We start from the raw sequence: 21,859 nt of genomic DNA on the forward strand, positions 1-21,859 counted from the left end.
CCTTTATAGGCTATATAAAAATTGTGCAAATACTCCACTAGCAATTAATTAACATGCAAAAAAAAAAAAAAAAATGAAGAAGAAGAAGAAGAAGAAGAAAAAGGTCATTTTGTTTGCAACAAAGCTATATGTCTAAAACATCCTTACGTGAAAATAATAACAATAGTAAAAAACAAATGTTGTCTGTCTCGATCAATTGATATAATAATTTCTCCAAAATACCAGGTGTTCTTTTTTCTTCCTTCTGAAATATCCTTTTATCTATATCCATTTAAAAAAAAAACACAAAAGAAAGGCGCGACTAACGTTTGATTGGCACAATCTCCCTCTTGTCCAGATTCTGATTGACGCGGGTAGGGCAACTTCAATAAAGGAGCGTGAAACACACGCTCATTTTCTCCATCAAAGCTTGGACACAATGGAGTGGTATAAACGTAGTCACGCTGGTGACAACAGGTAGGTCCAATACCTTTGTTGGTGAGGAGGGTTTAACAGGATAGAGTGAGTCTACAATCTCCATGGAAGAAGCATCACCACCATCGCTTCCGAGAAAGAGAGGGAGGCCAAAAACCAAGAACAAAGAAGAAGATGTGAAGATGAAAGACAAAAAGGGCCAACAACAGCCTCCTCCTCTTCCTCCTCCGGTCGATGAGAAGTACAATCAGTGGAAGTCTCTCGTCCCCATTCTTTATGACTGGCTCGCTAATCACAACCTCCTCTGGCCCTCTCTCTCTTGCCGGTAACACACACATACATACATACATACATAAATACACACATATATATATATATATGTATATATTTATATTTGTATCTATATGTATATGCGTTTATTTATTTTTTTTCCCCTTTCTTGATTGAAATGTGGGCTTATAGACATTTATTTTATTTTTCTTGTAAAGAAATTGATGAATTTGCAATCTAAAAAACCCTAGGTTAGTTTTATGCGGATTCAAAATTTTCGATGAATCCATTGTGAAATTCACATGCGTATATAGATATATGTATGCATATGTGTTCTGTTTTGGGTTTGTGTTATCTGCTGGTCAATCTAGGGTTTCGGATTTGATTGAAATGTGGACTAATAAACATTTTTTTCTATGTTAGGAATTTGATGGACTTTACAATCTAGAAAACCATAGGTTGAGATTTTTTACATAGGCAATGTGAATATGCACGTGCACATGTACATATGTTAGGAATTTGTATATAAAATGTATGCATGTGTATGTTTTTCCTGTCTGGGGTTTATGTTACTCTGCTGCGTAATATAGGGTTCCGGTTTTGTACGTTTTAGGCAATTTTTCCATGTCGGGAATAAGATGGATTTTGCGATCTAGAAAACCCTAGGCCAGCTTTCAGGTGTTTTGAAATTTTCTATTAAGACTGACTGTGAATTTACACGTGCACTTGCACATATGTTATCCATTTGTATATACATGTGTGTATGCATATGTGTTCTGGTTGGGGTTTCTGTTTTTCTGCTGTTCAATCCAGGCTTTCGAATTTCTTTGTTAATTGACATGTAGACAATATTTCGATGAGAGGAATTGGATGGATTGCAATATAGAAAACCCTAGGTTGAATTTCATTTGCTTTTAATTTTTCTGTAATGACAGAATGTTAGTTTATACACACACATGCATATATGTTATGTGTACTTCTTCTCATCTATTGAAGTTTCTCCAATGCTGCAAGGGTAAGGATGGTTTTGGGGTACCATTTTAAGAATTCTTGGTGGGAATTATATTATGTTTCTATTGATTTGTTTGATGATTGTTCTTAATTTTTATTTCTGAATATGGATTTTGATTCTCTCTCTTGTGAGGATAGGTGGGGTCCAATGATTGAGCAAGGGCCTCAAAAGAATCGACAACGTCTCTACCTTTCTGAACAGGCAAGTTAATTCATCTTTTGTGATTCATGTATTTTTGATGTTGGTCTGCCAAAATATTTGTCGGAATCAAATGTTTAATCATTCATAAGTTGTATGCTTGTTTGTTCATATATTGTCAAGATGCATAATGATATTGATATTTAGGTGTGTAAGCACTGACCAAGAGATTTATGGTTTTCCCACTCTTTTTATGTTTTTGTTGTTTAAATTCTACTATAATTCAATTAGTTTGTAATTTTTTGTTATTCAAGTGTAATTCTTCCTTCTTCACATGCTCCTTTTTTTCTTTTTGTTGCTAGCCTATTATCTTTTGTAACTTATCTTTTGTGTGTTGTATCATTCTGGTGGCATAGCTAATGTCTTGCGTATGTCTGTTCATGTTCAGAACTGACATTAATGTCCCTTATTGTTGATATCTATAGTAATGCTAATCCCATGGATTTCCATTAAGATGTCATCTATTTGTAAGTTCCATGCCTATTGTGTTTACCTTTTTGCCCCTCTGTTATGTATGACAGACTGATGGTAGTGTTCCTAATACTCTGGTCATTGCAAATTGCGAAGTAGTCAAATCTAGGGTTGCATCCGCGGAGCACATATCACAGGTTTTTTGTTATTATATTTTCGTATTTCCTTTTTTCCCCTTATGCTTTGATGATGCATGCAGATCTAATTTCTCCTTACTACCTGATTACTTGATTGTCCAGTTTAATGAAGAAACACGCTCGCCATTTGTGAGGAAGCACAAAACTATCATACATCCTGGAGAGGTATGATTGATATTGACACACATACATTAAAAAATAAGTTATCCTCATACATATACTAAAAAATAAATTATCCACATACATACACATGGATTCAAACATAAATATATCTATGCATGCATGAGCTTTTGTTTATTATTAGAACTTAGATACATAAACCCTTTCGAGCTTTTGAAATTAATGTAATATATGCTGCTTCTCCACTTCCAAAATAAAATCTCCCTTTTTTTGTCTCTTTATCTGTTAAATTGTGTTCCTCATACACCTCAATCATAAAAATTCTTTGTTTAAATTGGTAGGAAAACTATAACTTAATATGACATAATTCCATTTTTACTACCACTGCACTGCTGTCCCCCATGACTGACACAACTTGCACACTTCTTGAGTTGTGTGCTCACACATTAATGTGTGGATTTGGAGGCGCACTAGTGTTTGCAAAAAGTGACTATGTCTAGTTTGATCACGATTCAAATGTGGTTTTATTATCTTATTTCTATTTAATGTATTATAAGGTGGGAAGGATTTTCATTGTTTTCACTCTTTTTTTTTTTTTGGCTTATATGGGCTCCTTGACATGTGCCATGCCCAATTTCTATGCTTTGGTAGTCTACAAGATGGAAATGCTCTGTTGTTATCAGATTGATTGATGTTTTTCGCCTTGATCATCCTTGCAGGTGAACAGAATAAGGGAACTCCCACAAAACAATAAGATAGTGGCAACCCACACTGACTGCCCCGAAGTAAGTTATTACATTAAGGTTTCATATTGTATGTTGGAAGATGCAAAGGTTCTTGTAAACATTTGGTGTCTTTTGATCTGAATAAATTGATTGGAAGAGCTAAAGTTTACCTAATTTGGCAATCACTGAATCAGGTTCTGATTTGGGATATCGAAGCTCAACCAAATCGTCATGCTGTCCTGGGAGCGGGTGATTCTCGTCCAGATTTGGTTTGTTGCTTTCTCTCTCTCTTTCCAAACACAATATTGGTTTTCTTTCCAGTCTTTTTTTGTTTGTCATGCCTATGATTTTATCCTTATCAACCCATCAAATCAGAGTATCGGAGTTATTTTTGCAATATAGTCCACTTTAGGAATAGATGACTGAGGATCAGTTGACTGCTGTTAAAGATCAAAATTGCAATTTGTAATTGCTCTCTTACGAATTAGGTCACATGTAAAATGGTAATGCTCCCTTAACTATGCAACTGTTTTTTTGCAGGTATTAAAAGTTTTGAATTTCTTATTCTCTTCCTTCCCTCCTTTGCATATAGAAATTGAATCTCTTTCTTACCCCTCTCCTTCTCTCTAGTGAACCAATACTCTTGCATGGCTGCTCTCTCTGTCTGTCATGAATAAATTTGGTTTGTAGACTTGGTGACCTTGCTTAGTAATTTTTTTTATTCATTCATATGAATGTTGTGATGACCTTTGTGGGCGGGTGCAAGACACTGGATAAGCTACTCCACTGGCAAGCTCCAGGGTGTCATGATCCCACATCGCCTAGGGAAGGTGAAGTGCTATATGTAAGGTTCAATACCTTTCTATGACACAACGCGTTTTAAAGCCGTGATGGCCGTGAACCCATCAAACGTCCAAAGTTAAGCGTGTGCTTACTTTGGAGTAGTACTAGGATGGGTGACCTCCTCGGAAGTCTTTGGTTCGGGGGAACCAAAAGCGGACAATATTGTGTATGGGTAGGGTGAGGGTTGCTACAAATGTGCTCTGGGTATCCGTCTCATTAACTTGAAAGAAATTTTAGAACAAGTAGGTGTTAGATTTATCTCTTTATGTCATGTGTATTAAATGGAACTTTGGGTTACCTTTAACATTCATATAATGATTTAGCTAATCCATTAAATTGATATGCTGAAAATTTCCTTTATTTTAATTTTGACTTGTTTGTGTTGTATATTTTAATTTTTTTCTGTATTATATTTCGTATTCATTTTTATCATGCATGCGCCTTACTTCAATCAGGCCTGAGCCTTGCATTGGGCCTTGTACTTAGGCTACAAAAGACCTTGGCACCTTTAGCCTTTAACAACTATAAATTAAGGTAATTATGTCAAAAAGTTCCCTTCTTCTCTGCAACGACTCTTTTGAGTCTATTTTTACAGCTAATTTATGTCATTTGGTTCCGACACTTGACTTGTATGAGTTCAATGTTGTTTTCCTTCCCTTTTTCATATTTTATTATGATTGGTTATTTTGCTATATTGTGTATTGGGAAAGGGGACAAAAAATTGCTTCAAAAACACTGTTTCAACTTCATTCTTCTTTTCTCTCTTTAAAACTAATTAAGCTTGCTTCGAAACATTCAATCTCTTATTTACACAAATCTTAATTCTCTTATTTATTTTTATTTTTTCAACTTATCTTTGCGATAGTGACTTTTGCAATGGATTCCCTGTGTTTTTTAAAATCGATTTTTTAAATAGATAATTTTCACATCTACAGTTGAATATTTTCTATGCAATGTGTGATAACGAATAAAAGAGGATTTATGAAATTTTATCATGTTCCTTTTTACATCTAATCCTAGAACGTGTTAGCTTAGTGCTATATAAATTAAATTTTTTTCATATGACTATTAATTTTTCTATGAGGGTTAATGTACTAGATTATGTGGGGGAGAGTTTTTAGAATTTTATTTTAATTTTTCACGGAGTAGATTTATGAATTCTTGATACACAAATAGTCTGTCTAGAATCTTAAAATTGCCATGGTCCCATTTATTTGTTTCCCCTACATTATTGCTTCATGTATCTGTATGCATTACTATGGAATTACCCCCCTCTAAGCATACTGTTTTATTGAAGATAAGCCGTCTGGACTCGCTGGCGTGCATCTCTTCTTGAGGAATCACACAAATTAACTTAGAAAATTTTCTTTCTCAGGTATTGACAGGACATCAGGATAATGCAGAATTTGCTCTTGCAATGTGTCCAACTGAACCCTTTGTCCTCTCTGGAGGTTAGAAAGTTATTGCTGTAATTTTATATTTTCTATGTTATTTGTATCCTCATGCTCCTTTCCAAATTATTAAATGTTAGTGTGAAAATTGGTAATTTTGTAATCATTATTTATGCATTTTCTTCTTATTGGATCTGGAATACGACTGATAGCTTGTTTATCTTTTTTGGCATTTGTCCTTGCTGAAGTTCCAGTAATGTATCACAGGAATTTGATATAACATTCTGACATTTAATGATTTTCAGTTAGATGCTGTATTCCTATAACATTTTTAGGAAATTTAAACTGTCTTTCTCCATTTATCATTAAAGTTATTCTCCCAGGTTTTAGATAGAATTTGAATAGTCTGTGAATTCCCTTCATAATGAGGAGATTTTGATGTCAGGCAAGGACAAATCCGTGGTTTTGTGGAGTATTCATGATCATATATCAACACTGACCACAGATGCATCTACCAAGCCTGTAGAATCTGCTGGATCGATCATTAAAGCTGCTGATAACTCATCTATTGGACCACGTGGGATCTTCCAAGGGCATGAGGATACTGTTGAAGATGTGCAGTTTTGTCCGTCAAGGTAACTTCATGATCTTGGTTAGATTTTTGCAATCATGTAATATGATATGGTAATCTAGGCTGCGTTTGGCGGCCGCTTCCATTTTGCTTTTCCAACTTCATATGAAGGAGAAGTGTTGTACAATGATTCACTCTGATACAAAAATATGCTTGGTAACTTATTTTTTTTGCACAATGATTAAAGCTAAAATATATAAATTTTTTTTTTGAAGATTGTAAAAAAAATTGTACTTTCATCACTTGTTCCTATTTTTCATTAGTTTGGCAACAAAAACACACAAAAAAAGGTTGTTTACTGTGCCCTTAGTTATGAGAGCTATTACAGTTTTATGCCTCACGAGGAGCTTGTACCTCAAATTCTTTGGTTTGATCTTTGTTCTTCATAAATAGCTCAATTTATCATCATCGTCGTCGTTGCCTTTATCCCGTTCAAACAGGGTCGGCCATATGATTCTCTTTTTCCACACTTTTCTATCATAAGCCATATTACCTATTATTATATTTAATTTTTTAAAATCATTTCTTATCACTTCAATTCATATATAGCTCAATTCAAATCAACAAAGCCTTGTTCCAACTTTTTGGATTTTGCTATATGAATTCGGTTTTGTCATTTTTCTCAGTACTAGAGTAGTACTTTAGTTAAATTGAACTCTATCATATCTTTCTCTTAATCCATCTTAGTTTTGGGTAACCTGTTTTTACTCGGTTTTGGGTCACATTTTACTCTACTTTCTCCCTTTATTTATTTATTTATTTATTTTAATTTATTTTATTGCTTTTGAAATTATACATCTAAAACTGTCACATATTCTGTGATGTCAAGCCCTCTCTTCTGTAGGAATACCTTAAACTTCTTTACAGGTTAGATGTTTTTCTATTCTAGTTAGAACACAATCAGTTTGATCTCTGTTTTATATATTAAATGTTTGTCCTTAGTCTTGCTATCATAAATATATATATATATACATATATATATATATGAGTTGTGAAGTCTAAGATAGCATCCTCGGCATCATTCATAGATCAAAATCTTTGTCCACCATGCAATATCTCATAGATCAAAATCTTATCTAACTATTAAGTCTTCCGTTATGAACAAGGTCTCTCATAATTGGCCAGCACTGTGCCCTACATCATTTTTACTTCCTTCTGTGGTGATTTTAGCATGCAATCTAGTCTCTCTGGTTTTCATTGGGACCTTTTGTTTCTGACGTTTCTGTAACTTTGTTGAAGTGCACAGGAATTCTGTAGTGTAGGTGATGATTCCTGCCTAATATTATGGGATGCACGAACTGGCTCTAGCCCAGTTGTCAAGGTCAGGTGCCTCCTTTCTTTATTGATTGGTAGCTTACTTCTGATTTTGAGTAGTGAACCCTATTATATCCATGGAACTCATAACGGGATAACTTGTCAAATATGGCTGCAGAAATGCACTATGTGAATGGATTGTTGGCACAAAGCTTTGGCCCACCTATTTAGTTCTGCTCAAGAATTATACCTCTGTAGATGGCACCAATATGTTTAACACTATATACCTATTCAAAACAAAACCAAAGAAAAAAACAAAAAAAACAAAAATTGTTCATCACAGACGTAACACATCTATGCAGAGTTTGATTTTTGCTTTGGAAGGTTTTAAAGCTTTAAAGAATCTGACACTCAAGATATTCTGATAATCTAAATTGCCTCCTTTCTTGGAGAGTTGCCTGTTAATTTAACACATATTTCCTGAAGCATTATATTCAGGCTTCAAGATCAATATAGTCATGGCTTGTCAGCAATTGTCTCATGTTAGTGTTGGCTTGCCATGTCTGGGTTGACAATTTAGATCCAAAATAGGTTCTCTTTGAAAGAATGGTATATAAGTACTATATATATATTTTTTGAATATGTAAGAAATCTTAATATAATAGCATTTTTAATTTCTTATACATTTAACCTTTTAATATTTGGCTAGTACTTCCTAAATTTTTAAATTTTATATTGATCTATAGAGGTCTTATTATTATAATTTTTTTTGTTTTTGTTTTGGTGAATAGGTTGAAAAAGCACATAATGCCGACCTTCACTGCATTGATTGGAATCCTCATGATGTAAACTATATTCTAACTGGGTAAATACTCATTCCTTGTTCTTTTGTACCTGAACTGAATTTTGAAACTTCAAATTATGGGTATATGATATACTTCTACGTCTAAAAAGGTGTCTGTAATTTGCCCAAATATGGAGATCATGAATATTTAGGGGCTTAATTTGCCCAAATATGGAGATCATGAATATTTTAGCGGCTTTTGTTTTGCTATGATGTCATTTCAGGTCCGCGGATCATTCTGTTTGCATGTTTGATCGTCGAAATCTAACTTCTAGTGGAGTAGGGTCACCCATCCATAAATTTGAAGGTCATAAAGCTGCTGTACTTTGTGTGCAGGTATTAAACAAATCTATTGTCTTGCTTCCTTTACCTTTCGTATTACTTTTTTATTTTTTTTTCTAAACTATGAAGTAGGTGTGTAGTGCTTCTTTGTAAGCGTGTGGACACACACATACACATAGCACATGCACAAATATTTAACTCGAAACTGTTCATTTTTATTCCAGTGGTCTCCAGACAAGTCATCGGTCTTTGGAAGTTCTGCGGAAGATGGTATTTTAAACATTTGGGATTACGAGAAGGTGTGAAAGTCCTATCCTCCTTATAACTCTCTCTTTTTGTGGGCGTGTCTAAGCATGTACATTTGTGCATGAAAATATCACACAGTAGATGCTGTCTCACCCCCACTGACCAGTGTGCATGAGGATTAGCTCCACTTAATTGGTTGCTCTACTCTGCTTAAAGGGCTTCAAACCATGCATTTCATTGTTGTTCTCTGTGGTTTGTCCAAATTGTTATTAGTTGGCAGCACTGATTTGTTCTGCAAATTCATTTTTGCAAACATCATTATGAATTACTTTTGAGCAAATTGTTAGAAATGAAAGGCAAAAGGGGGAGAGGTGGGATCTCAGTTTGGAAGCCTTTAGCAGCTTTAGGTTTTTCTTGTATCCCTCTTTGTGCCTCAGTATTTCACTCTCATTTCCCCCCATCATTTTTGCTTACAGAGTTTCCGTTCTCATCTGAGGACTTCAGGTAGTGATGCTTTTTCCGAAACTAATATAAGCATGCTGTCTTGCATGTTATAGCGTTTTCCTGTTTTATGATAAATATTTTTACTGTAACAACCTATTCGGTCGTAGATTCAGCACTTTTCCAGTTTGCAACTGTTGACATTTAGGCATATTCTACTAGTGTATTATATCTCTCTGTATTATTTCTGATTATTCTAAGAATGAAACATCTTCGGCGTTATCTTACAGGTTGGTATAAAGAGAGAACGTGGAACAAGAACTCCAAATTCCCCACCTGGGTTGTTTTTCCAACATGCTGGGCACAGGTTTGAAGTTGCTTGCTTTTGTGCAACTCAAATTAAAGTCTTTGCCCAAATATTTGGGTTTCAATATTTTGAATTATTTTTGCCATTATGCTGTGACTCTTGACTTGGACTTTACCTTTGTCCTTGTAGCTCATGTCATTCCTTATGGATGTAATCTTTGGTTTTTGTTTCATATAGGCATCCTAGATAATTACCTTCCTCTTTTCCTCACAATTAGTCAATTTTATTTAGTAATTGTATTTACTTCTGTGTGTACACGACTATCTTCAATCTATGGGTTTTTTCTTGTCCAATATGGATTTTTGGGGTTTTTGCAATATTTACAACAAGAAAGTAAGGACTGAGACCAAAATTTGAAAGAAAAAGAAAACTGGGAAGTTTACTCCAAATTTTGGTGGGTTTTCCTGTCCTTTTGTTATCGTAAATTTTATATATTCTTGGCCACTTTTAGGTGCATTTGGGAGGGTTTTGGGAGAGTTTTGTGATGCCACAAGTCCTTCAAAGAAAAAGCCTTTTTAGGAAGAATTTTATCAAAACTTATTTATGAAATACCTTATGGACTCGTCGTTTTGTCTTCTTCCTGCATACATTTATTGTTTGATTTGTTCAATAGTATATCTTGTTCAAGGGTTTACTGGAAAATTATTAATTTATTTGAGCATTTTTATTTTAGTATTTCATTCTAATGGTGCTTACTTCTTTACTATGCATCCAGGGATAAAGTAGTTGACTTTCACTGGAACGCAGCTGATCCATGGACTGTTGTTAGTGTATCTGATGACTGTGATACCAGTGGTGGGGGTGGTACATTACAGGTATCGGGATGTTCTTTTTAGTTCCATTTTTATTGACGATTGGAGTTCAACAAATACCCCCTCCCCCCTTCCCAAATTTGTCTTAGCAATCATTTGGATAGTGGTCAACAATATACTAAACTTATACTACTACTGGTCTATGCTATTATGCAGATATGGCGCATGAGCGATTTGATCTACAGGCCAGAAGAGGAGGTTTTGGCTGAGCTAGAGAAGTTCAAAGCACATGTAGTTTCTTGTAGTCCGAAGACGTGAAAGCATAGAATGCAAACAATATTCGCAGAATCTTTGAAAGTAGAGAATGTTACAACACTCGGTTTTTGCTCTATAGCATCTTTTAGCCCTTTGTTAGCTATTTTGGGATGTTCAGCACAGCCGTTAAGTTAGTATTTACTTTCTTTTGGTTGTCATATTGTTTAGTGGAAAATGATATTTACAAGTCTCGGGTGGTGGTTACCGACTGATGTGTCTCATTCATTGAGTTAGACACACGCTAAGAGGAGAGTGAGTCTATCCTAACTTATTTTGGCAGTCCTTGTTTGGACGCTATATAATGGAGGCCTGTAGTACTTACTACTCTTATCTAAATACTTTCTTTATTTGAGTTAGTGGTCCAGTTAATTGTGTAGTACAAATTCTTATGTGTGCGTCTATATGTATATATATTAATGGATCTTTGGAAGGTGCAATATTAAAATAAGATCCATAATGTGTTAGAATATAGTACGGAGTCCTGGCAATTAATTTGTATAAATACCTTAGAATTTATTTTTAGGTTATATCAGTAATCAATAAAATTGCATGTCAGGTAACAAATTAACAATACATATTTGTGTCTTTCGCAAAAATATGAAGAAGTTCTACGTCTAGAAATTTGTGTTCGATCTACAATGATGTCATTGTTAAAATTCAAAATTAAAAGGAGCTTTTAACTAGATGAAGGAATGTTAGTGTGAAAAAACAAAAAAAAAAAAAAATGATTTTAGTTAAAAATTTATTGAAAATATTTGTAAATTTCCTTTGGCAATGTGGGTTGAAATCAATATCTTCTCTTACGAAAATCTTTATTTTTAAATTTCGATAACAGTACTCGAGCACTGAGGCCTAGTGCAATGAATTCAACCTCATGCGAGGAATTTTGAACTTGCATATGTTGTATAAAAATCACCTCAAAGAATAAAAAAGGGTTGCAGTCCGTCTCCTACGGAGTTTGCCCGCCGTTAAATACTGTATAAAATTAGCATGACCATGAAAAAAATACGGAGTATTTAAAAGAGTAAATTACTAGAATGCCATTTAATCAAGGAAAACAACTTGGTCTCACCTTGACCATCTCCCAAAGTCGCCGGAATAAAAAAAGTTTATGTCGGAATCAAGCTCTCTTTCACACACACACACACGCACACGAAAGCAAAGACTAAATCATCATTCCCTTTGTACACAGTCTCGCGATCAAGTCTAAATTGACGTCATTCAAAGAGATTTCATCGTCGTCCGGAAGTTTCCATCTGTGTGGAGAACTCGACAATGAGGTAAGCTGTTCCTTTTGTTTTTAGAATTAAGTGAATGTATTGTCACATGAAACCCTAGATTTTCTTATGTGTGATTTGGGTATATATAGAGATGTGTGTCATGTATATGTGTGTATGTGTAACTGTGTAAGATTCGTGATTGTTTTGCAAGATGATCCATAATTTAAGAACATCCTTGCCACCTTCTGTAAATTCATGCCACTGGTTCTGGTCACCACTCCCACCGCCATTGCCAATTCCTCCGTTCACGTTTTCATACTAGTTAGAAAGTTTTATAGAATATGTTGATGAGTCAACAATATATTAATTAAGCTGTTAATACATCTAGAACTGAATGAAACCGATTGAGTATCGATTCAAAAAGTGTGAATCTTAGAACTGAATTGTCATCCAGTGGAGACAATTATTGAACCGGAGAAGAGAGACGAAAGTGCGAGAACCACAGATCACGAGAGAGGAGGATTTTTAATCTTTAAAAAGGGTATTTTTGTCATATTACTGCTGAAAAAAATTCATCACGGTTATATTGTTGACGGCATATTGACGGAAGGGTTCCTTTGCAAAAAAAAAATAAAAATAAATAAATAAATAAAAACTGTTAGTATAAGAAGGAGAGAGCATATCATTGGTGGACTAGGTTTTTGGTGAAGAGACCAAATTCTGCTACAAAACAAAATGGGTTTTGCAACAAGGCTTGGTCCATCAACAGTTGGATTCTATTCTGTAAACTCTTTTTGTTTGCTAGGCCTTTTTGGAACCCAATGGGCCCAAGTGAATGGCCATAGTTGTGACTAGGTCACTGACAGACACAATAAGGATCAGGCTCGGTGATTTTACAACTATTCAAATTGTGGCTGAAGACGATGCTTTTTGACAGGCTTTTGACCAAGTTTTGCATTCTCTCTCTCTATGAGTTTCTGTCATTCAAATCTGCAACGTTAGCATGAAATTGGTGGACTAAGTTCTATAACACTTCAATTAGTTGAATTTTAATAGTTTGGACTTGTGCAAAGAAGACCTTTAAATGCGCCAATTAAAAGTGACATAGTCCACATTGAGGGTAGTACTACGGAAAGAAGAAGACTGAAGTTAACGTGAGTAAAGTTAGTAAGGAAGGATATGATAGCATGTGGATTGACCGAGATTATGACCTTAAATAGAGCGGAATAGAAATATAGTATATATGTGGCCGACCCCAAGTAGTTGGAAAAGGCTGGATTGTTGTTGGTGTTCAATTAGTTGAATCCTATATATTTGTACAAAATATACCCATGAGGTAATGGATAATTGCAAGCCACCCTCTATGTTACTGTAGCAGTCTGGCTGGCTAAGAGATTATCAGATTTAATTCTTAACATTGGGTTGAGCTGCACATTAGTACAGAGTTCAAAACCAAGCCCATTCTTTGTGAGGTCTCTCTCGTGTTTGTGGACCTAAGGTGAAAGGACCACCCACTGAAGTGGCAGGTATGATGTGATTAAGATCTCAGTTGTTAGTTATACATAGGGATTGGAATTGAGCAGATCGCGGCGCAAAGGTAATGTTGCTTCATTGTGATATGTAGATCACGGATTTGAAACCGGAAACATCCTCTCCTCATGCATTGATAAGGTTGCGTACATTTGACCCTCCTAAGACTTGTGGTAGATGGAGCCTCTTGTACCAGATTAGCCCATAGAATGGTTGGAACTAGTGCAAGCCAAGTTAGGTTGAAATAAAACCAGGCCTATTCCATCTCCAGGATTTGTCTGGATGCTCAACTGTCTTAACCCCAACCTGTGGTTAGTTGGTTTAGTTGAGATGGCTTTAGTGTTCTTCTTGCAATAAGCAGTGGCCACAATTCAATTAAACGACTTAAACAACATGTAAGCTTGGTTAAGAAATCCTTGAGAAGCTATTAGGTACTGACTTCAAGATCACATGAAATCCATATTGGTCTTTGACTACTAAGTTAATTCAAGCTTTTTTATGTTATGATTGCTAATATTTTCCCTAACATATGGGCTAAGGATAAAGTCATATTTGTCTGGGAAAATATGGAAATTACAATTTACATGCATGTATTGTATATCTTGAACACGAAAACCCATGTGCCCTATGAAGTCAACTATAAAGACATCACTATAATTTTCAACTATTTCAAAGGTTCACAGCTCCAGTACAATATTCTCTAGCACATGATCAAGTTACTGTTTTCTATTAAATCTTACACACTAAATGCTTTGAGACACATCAAATTTTAATTATTCTCATGTTGGTTTCCAAGTGTACTACTATATGCAACCTTTATATATGTCAAAAGCTTCATCTGTTTGTTTGCTTATGATCCCAAGGATACCCTTTGAATCCGAGCTTCAATACACATTTCATGGAACGAGGTAAATATATAAGAGATTGATTTGGTGCTCAAGATAAAAAATGGTCACGAGAGATAGTGTGGAGTAGTGCTAGGAAATTAAGGGTTTTGACTTGTTCTGCATTATGCATTGATAATGATGCACCACCTTAAGTCATATAACTAATGCAAATTAATGATGATGTCTTGTTGAATGAACTGTGAGTATTATTATTATAATGTACCTAAGTATTGCCACTAATCATGATAGAAGTTAACACTTAATAATCATCATTAATGAATAATGAAGTTACTAGTCAAACAGTCTTCAATGCTTTAACCGTACTTATTTATATTATGCGTGTATGTATAGTATATACATAACATATTCAATTTTGTAGTGCCAAACACAAGCATCAATAATAACTATTAGGAGTAGAATGATGGTGAGATTCGAGTTGAAAACTATACTTTCATGTCATGTTAGAATATTAATCGTATTCAAAATTTTAGCTAGCTTGATGAATATTTAAACACAAGACCAAACTAAAAGTTTAATTTCGTGTTGACAATCAACTGTTTAGAAAACACGTACAAGCAATTAGAAAGATTGTAGCTTAAGTACATGTATATCTTAAAAAACACATTTGCAAGTAGAAATGCATACTTCACTTCTGAATTCTATGAGTTTTTCATTAAATTTTTTATTTTAAATTTAAGTCAGAGTTAAAATGATCCAATTAATTGAGGACAGTTCATTGGATAATCATTCAGTTTTTGGCTTTATTGTTTCATTAGATGGAAAAAAATCAACTAACTTTAATGAAAAGTGATGAGTGTGCTTATTAGGGATTGTGAAAATAAATCATAACCATAATTAATCTTTTAAGTCACCTTTGAGACATCAAATCTTGTTCACTCTTTATGCCTTTTTCATTTTTAATCTAGCCACGATACTTTCATATCTGCACTGCCTTTTATGAAGATTTAGATAAAGGTTAGAGTTTAGCATATATATTGTAAAGTAAATATGCATGACATTGTTGGTCATATTAATACATATAAAAACTATAAAAAAGAAAAAGATAATAATAGTTCCGCGAATGTAGGACATTGGGAAGAAAACTAGGGATGGACCTAGTATTTGACATTGTTTTTGCACAAAGCAACTACTCTTAGACTCTTTATCCTTACACAGCTTGAGTTCTGATTGTTACACCAAACAATGTTCACTATTTACAATGAACATGCTAACTATCCAAAGCTCCAAACCCTTTTGAATAGGAATATACTTTTGACTGTCAGTGAGATAAATGTTGATAACATTAAGTTAAAAAAAAATTGGTAACATGAAAAGGTTCATATGAAGAAATGCACTTCTAAGCAACAATAATATTAGATTACTTGTATTATTACTACTACTACTACTTTGGATCTTGTTTCTATTGAGTTTCACTTAGTAAACAATGCTTTAAGTATTGGCTGTTGAATTGATGTTGCTTTCAAATGCACCATGCATATAGCTCCAAAACAGAAACAGCAATCGCCAACACCCAAGAATGTCTGGTTGCTTATACACTGATCTACAACAATTTCCAGTTCAGAACAATGTTTCATCAACTGAAAAACATATGATGTTAAGTTGATGGAAAGCGAATAATTAATAGATACTATGTAATATTTGATGTTGGCCTAAGTTGTCTAGTGCCAAAATTACTCTATAACTAGAACCAGTACAGGTTCTCTCTCCTGCAATATAAGTACAAATAAGGGGCAGAGGAACAAGGGACAGCATTGCCATATACAAAAATTGATACATGGTGTTGTAACAATTGTTACATCAAATATTGAACTGGTGGGCCAACCTTAATTGGATTTACATGTGAGGTTGGTGAAATGCATTATCAGCCTATTATTGGTCTTGGCATCAAACATATTCTACCTTCTTTAGTAACACAAAAGCTTGATAAGTATGGGACAGTTATATATACATATATATGGATATGTATGCAGTGGGGTTGAGGGGGACTGGAAGAAATTTCAATAGTTTTGGTTACTTGGGTATTGGCCATATTACTAGTAGATCAACAAAAGTAGAGGGATGTCTTTATTAGAGAGAAATAAAAAAATGCTAAAATGAGCCCCCCTCAAGCCTAACACCAAACACTCCTTATATATAACTCTTCAGTAACTCATTCTCACCTCACAGTTGCTCACTCTTACTTTCTATATTTATTTTGTGTCTATCTCTTTGGTTGTGTGCTAGTGAACAACAAACAAGCTAGCTAGGTAGCAACAATGGTGGCCAAGAAGCCAAGAATTGTGATAATTGGAGCAGGAATGGCTGGTCTCACAGCTGCTAACAAGCTCTACACATCTGTTGGCTCAAAAGAAGTGTTTGAGCTATGTGTAGTGGAAGGTGGGACTAGAATTGGTGGGAGGATCAACACTTCAGAGTTCGGTGGCGATCGAATTGAGATGGGGGCTACTTGGATCCATGGCATTATAGGCAGTCCACTTCATAAAATTGCTCAAGAAATCAATTCACTTGAGTCTGAGCAGCCATGGGAGTGCATGGATGGGTCCTTGGAGGATGAGTCATTGACCATTGCTGAAGGTGGGTATGAGTTGAATCCATCACTGGTCGATCCTGTATCTTGTTTCTTCAAGAAACTAATGGATTTTGCTCAAGGGAAGCCAAATGAAGAGAGTTCAAGCAATGAAGAAGCAGAGTACTATAAGCTGGCAGCTAAAGCTTCAAAGATTTGCACAAGCAATGGTGGCTTTGGAAAGCTCAGTCTTGGTTCTTTTCTAAGACAAGGCCTTGATGCTTATTGGGGTTCTATGAAAGAGCAAGAAGAGATCAGAGGGTATGGTAGTTGGAGCCGAGAGTCGATAGAAGAAGCAGTTTTTGCAATGCATGAGAACATTCAGAGGACTTACACATCAGCTGGTGATCTGTTGACTCTGGATTACAATGCAGAAAGTGAGTACCGTATGTTTCCTGGTGAAGAGATAACCATTGCCAAAGGTTATATGAGCATAATTGAATCATTAGCTTCTGTACTACCTGCTGGTTCGATCCAATTAGGCCGAAAAGTCACAAGAATTGAGTGGCAGGACAAGGGTCAACAATTGTTGGCAACAGAAAATGGTCATGGTAACAGGTCAGTGAAGTTACATTTTTGTGATGGATCGGTCATGTTGGCTGATCATGTCATTGTTACTGTCTCACTAGGGGTACTTAAAGCCGCAATTCACCAAGATTCGGATATGTTTGATCCTCCACTTCCATCTTTCAAGACTCAGGCAATTTCAAGGCTTGGATTTGGGGTGGTTAACAAGTTGTTTTTGCAATTGGGTCCAAACCATGACCGCCGTGATAATTGCAGCAAAAAGTTCCCTTTCCTGCAGATGGCTTTTCGTCGATCAGACTCTGAATTTAGGCATCCCAAAATCCCTTGGTGGTTTAGGAAGACAGCTTCTCTATGTCCAATTTATGGTAAGTCAAGTGTTCTGCTATCTTGGTTTGCAGGCAAAGAAGCCCTTGAGCTTGAGTCTCTCAAAGATGAAGAGATCATTAATGGGGTGTCAACATCAATCTCTAGCTTCTTATCAAATTCCCAAAGCCAAGTGAATTCTTGTAATTCCGATGGATTATGCAATGGGAATGCGAATTCTGAGGAAAGCTATGAAGGGAAAGCAATCAACTTCACAAAGGTTTTGAAGAGCAAATGGGGCACTGATCCACTCTTCATGGGGTCTTATAGTTATGTTGCAGTAGGTTCAAGTGGTGATGACTTGGACACCATGGCCGAGCCATTGCCACAAAACACCACTTGTGGGGGGTCTTCTTCTCCTCCACTTCAAATTCTGTTTGCAGGGGAAGCAACTCATAGAACCCATTATTCTACTACTCATGGTGCTTATTTTAGTGGTCTTAGAGAAGCCAATAGGCTTCTTCAACATTATCACTCTCTTGGAGTATGGGAGTAGTAGTAGTAGTTATTGCAGTATTAGCACATTAAGGCAGTTTTCTTTATTATTTTTATTTTTACTTTTTTATTTTTATTTTTACTTTTTTTAGAACATCTACTTCACTCATATCACCTTCCTTCTCATATTTATTTGGAAACATCTTTATTATTCTCTCTCTATATATGATGTGGTTTGGAGTGAGAGAGAGGAAATTAGGAAGGAGGGGGAGGTGGAGTGGGGTGGGGTGGGGAGGGGAATGAAAGTGAGAGATGGGGACATTTTTAGATGTAATGAATGAATTAAAGAAGCTTCTTTTCATTTTTCTATTGCTTTCTCTTTGTTGTGAGTTGTGAGCTGCTTTTTCAATTTGATGATGTGTTGATGTTCAAAGCAAACTAGTTGAGATTATGTTTGGCATTTGAATATTTTGAATGATAAAGTAGGATAAAGATAGCTTTGGATCTCATCATCCTTGGTCCATCTCAAGAGTTTTCTTTTGGCTTGATCACTGGACAGGATCCGATAAACCCGGCTCTTTCCTGCTTGGAATTTTCCACCTGTGTTCCTTTTCTTGAATTGATGAATATGTTTTTTTAGCCCAACTCCAAACACACCCTTATCACACTCTAGGGAGAAATTTGTAAGTGTTTAGGGCATTGGGGGACTTTGGGAATTGGGACAAAATCTATGAGCTGTGTTATTCACATGAATCTCTCAAATAGGGCACCATGCCATGGGGTCCCAATCTAGTACTATCTCCTGCCATCAAACCTTACAGCCCAAGTGGGCAATAAGGTTCAATAGGACATGTTTCCATAAAACACTAGTAGAGAAGCTTATGGTCATCATCTGATTGCTTTGATATTTAGTGCAGAAGGAAGGGTCTCCTAGCTAGTGGGACCCACTAGACTGATAGGTCCCGTTCCATGCATATGAAGACACACTAGGATAGTTAACTCTTAGCAGACAGCATCCAGTGGCCTACCCATTTGGTACCATATGTTTACTCTACAGAGAAAATCAGTATTCTGAATGCTAGAGACAGATTACGACTGTACAAACATTACCCAAAAACTGCCATAAACAGCATATCTCCTTGTATCTATACTATTACTGCCATCATCATCATCATCACATATATATATATATATATAACCCCTTAATCCCATCTGTTTGTTGGATCTTATAACAGGGAACAATACATTTGTTGGAACTAATCAGTGTGCTTACACTTACAGTTGGGTGCCATTACCCCATTAAAGAGGTAAAAGCTCGGAATCCCCGATTATTTTGAAGTGAAAAGAGTCAGTTGTACGTAGTTTTACACACATAAAGAAGAACCGAAACACCCTTACCATGACCCACCCTCAGAATCATATCCATCACACATTGTAATGTTCCATATCAATAAATTGCAGTATGGTGGTGTAGGGTAGAAGTAAATATCTAAAAATGCTTTGAGTGTTGTATGGCTTGGGATGTGTTTGGGAACACTGAATAGTCAAATCAAAGGAGCTGTTTGTAGAGACTCTATTATTGTAAAGGATTGGCAGGCTCTCCCCCAAAAAAACTGGAGTGGCCCACTTGATGTCTCTTTTTGCCTCATGTGGGTTTCAATCACCCTTTGATGATTGTGCATATCACAGACCACCCTGTCAACAAGTCCTTGTCTGATTCACCTATTTAACATAAACAAACAAACAAGAATCTCTCTCCCCAACCAACTCGCTAATCAAACCTTTTTTTATCTTTTGCCTCCAATTATCAATATCACTCACTACCTTTGTTCATCCCATCAATTCTCTAGTTTTATTTACCCACACCATCTCATTTGATATGGGGTCGGTCCTTTTGCTCTAACCAAAAAAAGAGAAAATTTATGTGGTCCTTTTGCAATGATGGGAACCCTACTTATAATCAACCTAATATATATAAACATTCATTAATTGTTTGATTTATACTATGGTTTTAATCATTCGACTATAACCTTTAGCTCACGAATGACAATGGCCTCTCAATCTGTGCCACGTGCACGTTGGACTGCCATTAATGCATTATGTCGAATCATATTTCTAGTTACATAAACTTTTTTTTTTTTTTTTTTAAAGGGTCTGTTTGAAAAGTGTTATGATATTAATTTATATATATATATATATATATATATATAAATTTGGACCCATATCATATTTGTAACGGCTAATATTGGTCCCAAATAGTTCATAACATATCAAATTTTTTGATCCCAAATTCATATCATTAAATTAATAATATTGTGTGTTTTTGTATTGTAATGGAGGAATTAAAATAAATTTTTAACTTTTTCAAAACAAAATTTCATTACTAATTATGGTTTCAATTTTTATTCAAAACACTCTTACAATAAAATGATTATTTTGTTATTAACAAAAACATAATGCAATTATTATTATTATTATTATTATTATTATTATTATTTTATCTCGATTAAATTTAAAGTTTCTCTCCTCTATTGAATGAGAGATGCCCATCAAACCAATCTATAGTTTACAATTAACTTAACCATATGTAGTCAATGCGAGTCTGAGTACCAATAACACTTTTACCATGTCTTAAGTAAATATTCAATAGTTAAATTATTATTTTTTTCACTCTTACTGACTACCTATATATTTAAGTTAAAATTTGTAGAAATACATGTTCAAATTTTTTAATATAAAAGTATTGATCCACTTCAGATGTGACTGGAGAATAACAGAAAGTAGAGAGAATTGAATTATGGCGTATAGGAATAAAAAGAATATTTAGCTTAATAATAAATCTATCAACTAGAATAACCATTCCTTTTTCTTTCGTTATTCCAAAGCAATATATAAGAACATTAACAAAGGTAACATGTGAATGGAGATTACTGGTTGTATTCTCTTTGGCTTTATAGGACCCCATTTTCTGCAACACTCGCAGATTTTTTTTTTTGGTTAAAATGCAACACTTGCAGATGATCACCCATGTTGCATACAAAAACCAGTGCACTAAATCAATTATTTGGGTCCGACCATAAATTCCATGTCACTATTTAAATCAAGTCCCATATTTTTTATTTATTATGTGCTTAGATATTATTGAAAAAATTACGCTGACCTCCCTTATAGAATGTCTGAATAATATAGAGACTTGTATCACTTGTTTTATTAAAGATGTACAATAATAATTATACTCATTATATTCTTGCCATTTTAACATATAGACATAAATGTTTTTTCCATTTAACAGTTTGTACTAAAGACAATATTGGGTTTTCAAATCTTTGGTCGATTCTAGTTGAAAGATATTTAATGAAACCGGTCTCCTGAAATTGAGATCTTATTCAAAAAGAAAGATATCAAATATCTGAAGTTTTGTTTTGTATATTATATGGATGATTCGATTCCCAAAGATCATGATTGGAAATTGTTTGATTGACTTTCCTTGAGGAAGAGGCGAAAAATGATTAACTTGAATTCAGGTCGTCTATTCGAAATCTTAGAGAAACACTTGTTATCCTATGTCTGCTTTTTGTTAAAAAATAATAATTGAA

General features: G+C 34.9%; 2 protein-coding genes across 2 annotated transcripts; both read left to right on the forward strand.

Annotated features, from left to right (window-relative positions):
* The first annotated feature begins 328 nt into the window (after positions 1-328).
* LOC132277103 (WD-40 repeat-containing protein MSI4-like) lies at positions 329-11,065 on the forward strand. Its single transcript, XM_059778840.1, has 15 exons — positions 329-739; positions 1,834-1,897; positions 2,416-2,502; positions 2,605-2,667; positions 3,342-3,407; positions 3,542-3,616; positions 5,566-5,641; positions 6,027-6,216; positions 7,452-7,533; positions 8,258-8,331; positions 8,535-8,646; positions 8,817-8,891; positions 9,570-9,646; positions 10,362-10,461; positions 10,615-11,065. The coding sequence occupies exons 1-15, from the start codon at positions 519-521 to the stop codon at positions 10,714-10,716; spliced, it is 1,464 nt and encodes a 487-aa protein (XP_059634823.1). The 5' UTR covers positions 329-518; the 3' UTR covers positions 10,717-11,065.
* Positions 11,066-16,322: 5,257 nt separating this feature from the next.
* LOC132277102 (probable polyamine oxidase 5) lies at positions 16,323-18,540 on the forward strand. The gene has a single exon (XM_059778839.1). The coding sequence runs from the start codon at positions 16,627-16,629 to the stop codon at positions 18,322-18,324; it is 1,698 nt and encodes a 565-aa protein (XP_059634822.1). The 5' UTR covers positions 16,323-16,626; the 3' UTR covers positions 18,325-18,540.
* Positions 18,541-21,859: the final 3,319 nt, after the last annotated feature.

This window comes from Cornus florida, unplaced genomic scaffold, assembly GCF_030987335.1.
Source record: "Cornus florida cultivar Cherokee Brave unplaced genomic scaffold, ASM3098733v1 CherokeeBrave_3.0.0_Hap2_Chr10, whole genome shotgun sequence".
NCBI classification, from domain to species: domain Eukaryota; kingdom Viridiplantae; phylum Streptophyta; class Magnoliopsida; order Cornales; family Cornaceae; genus Cornus; species Cornus florida.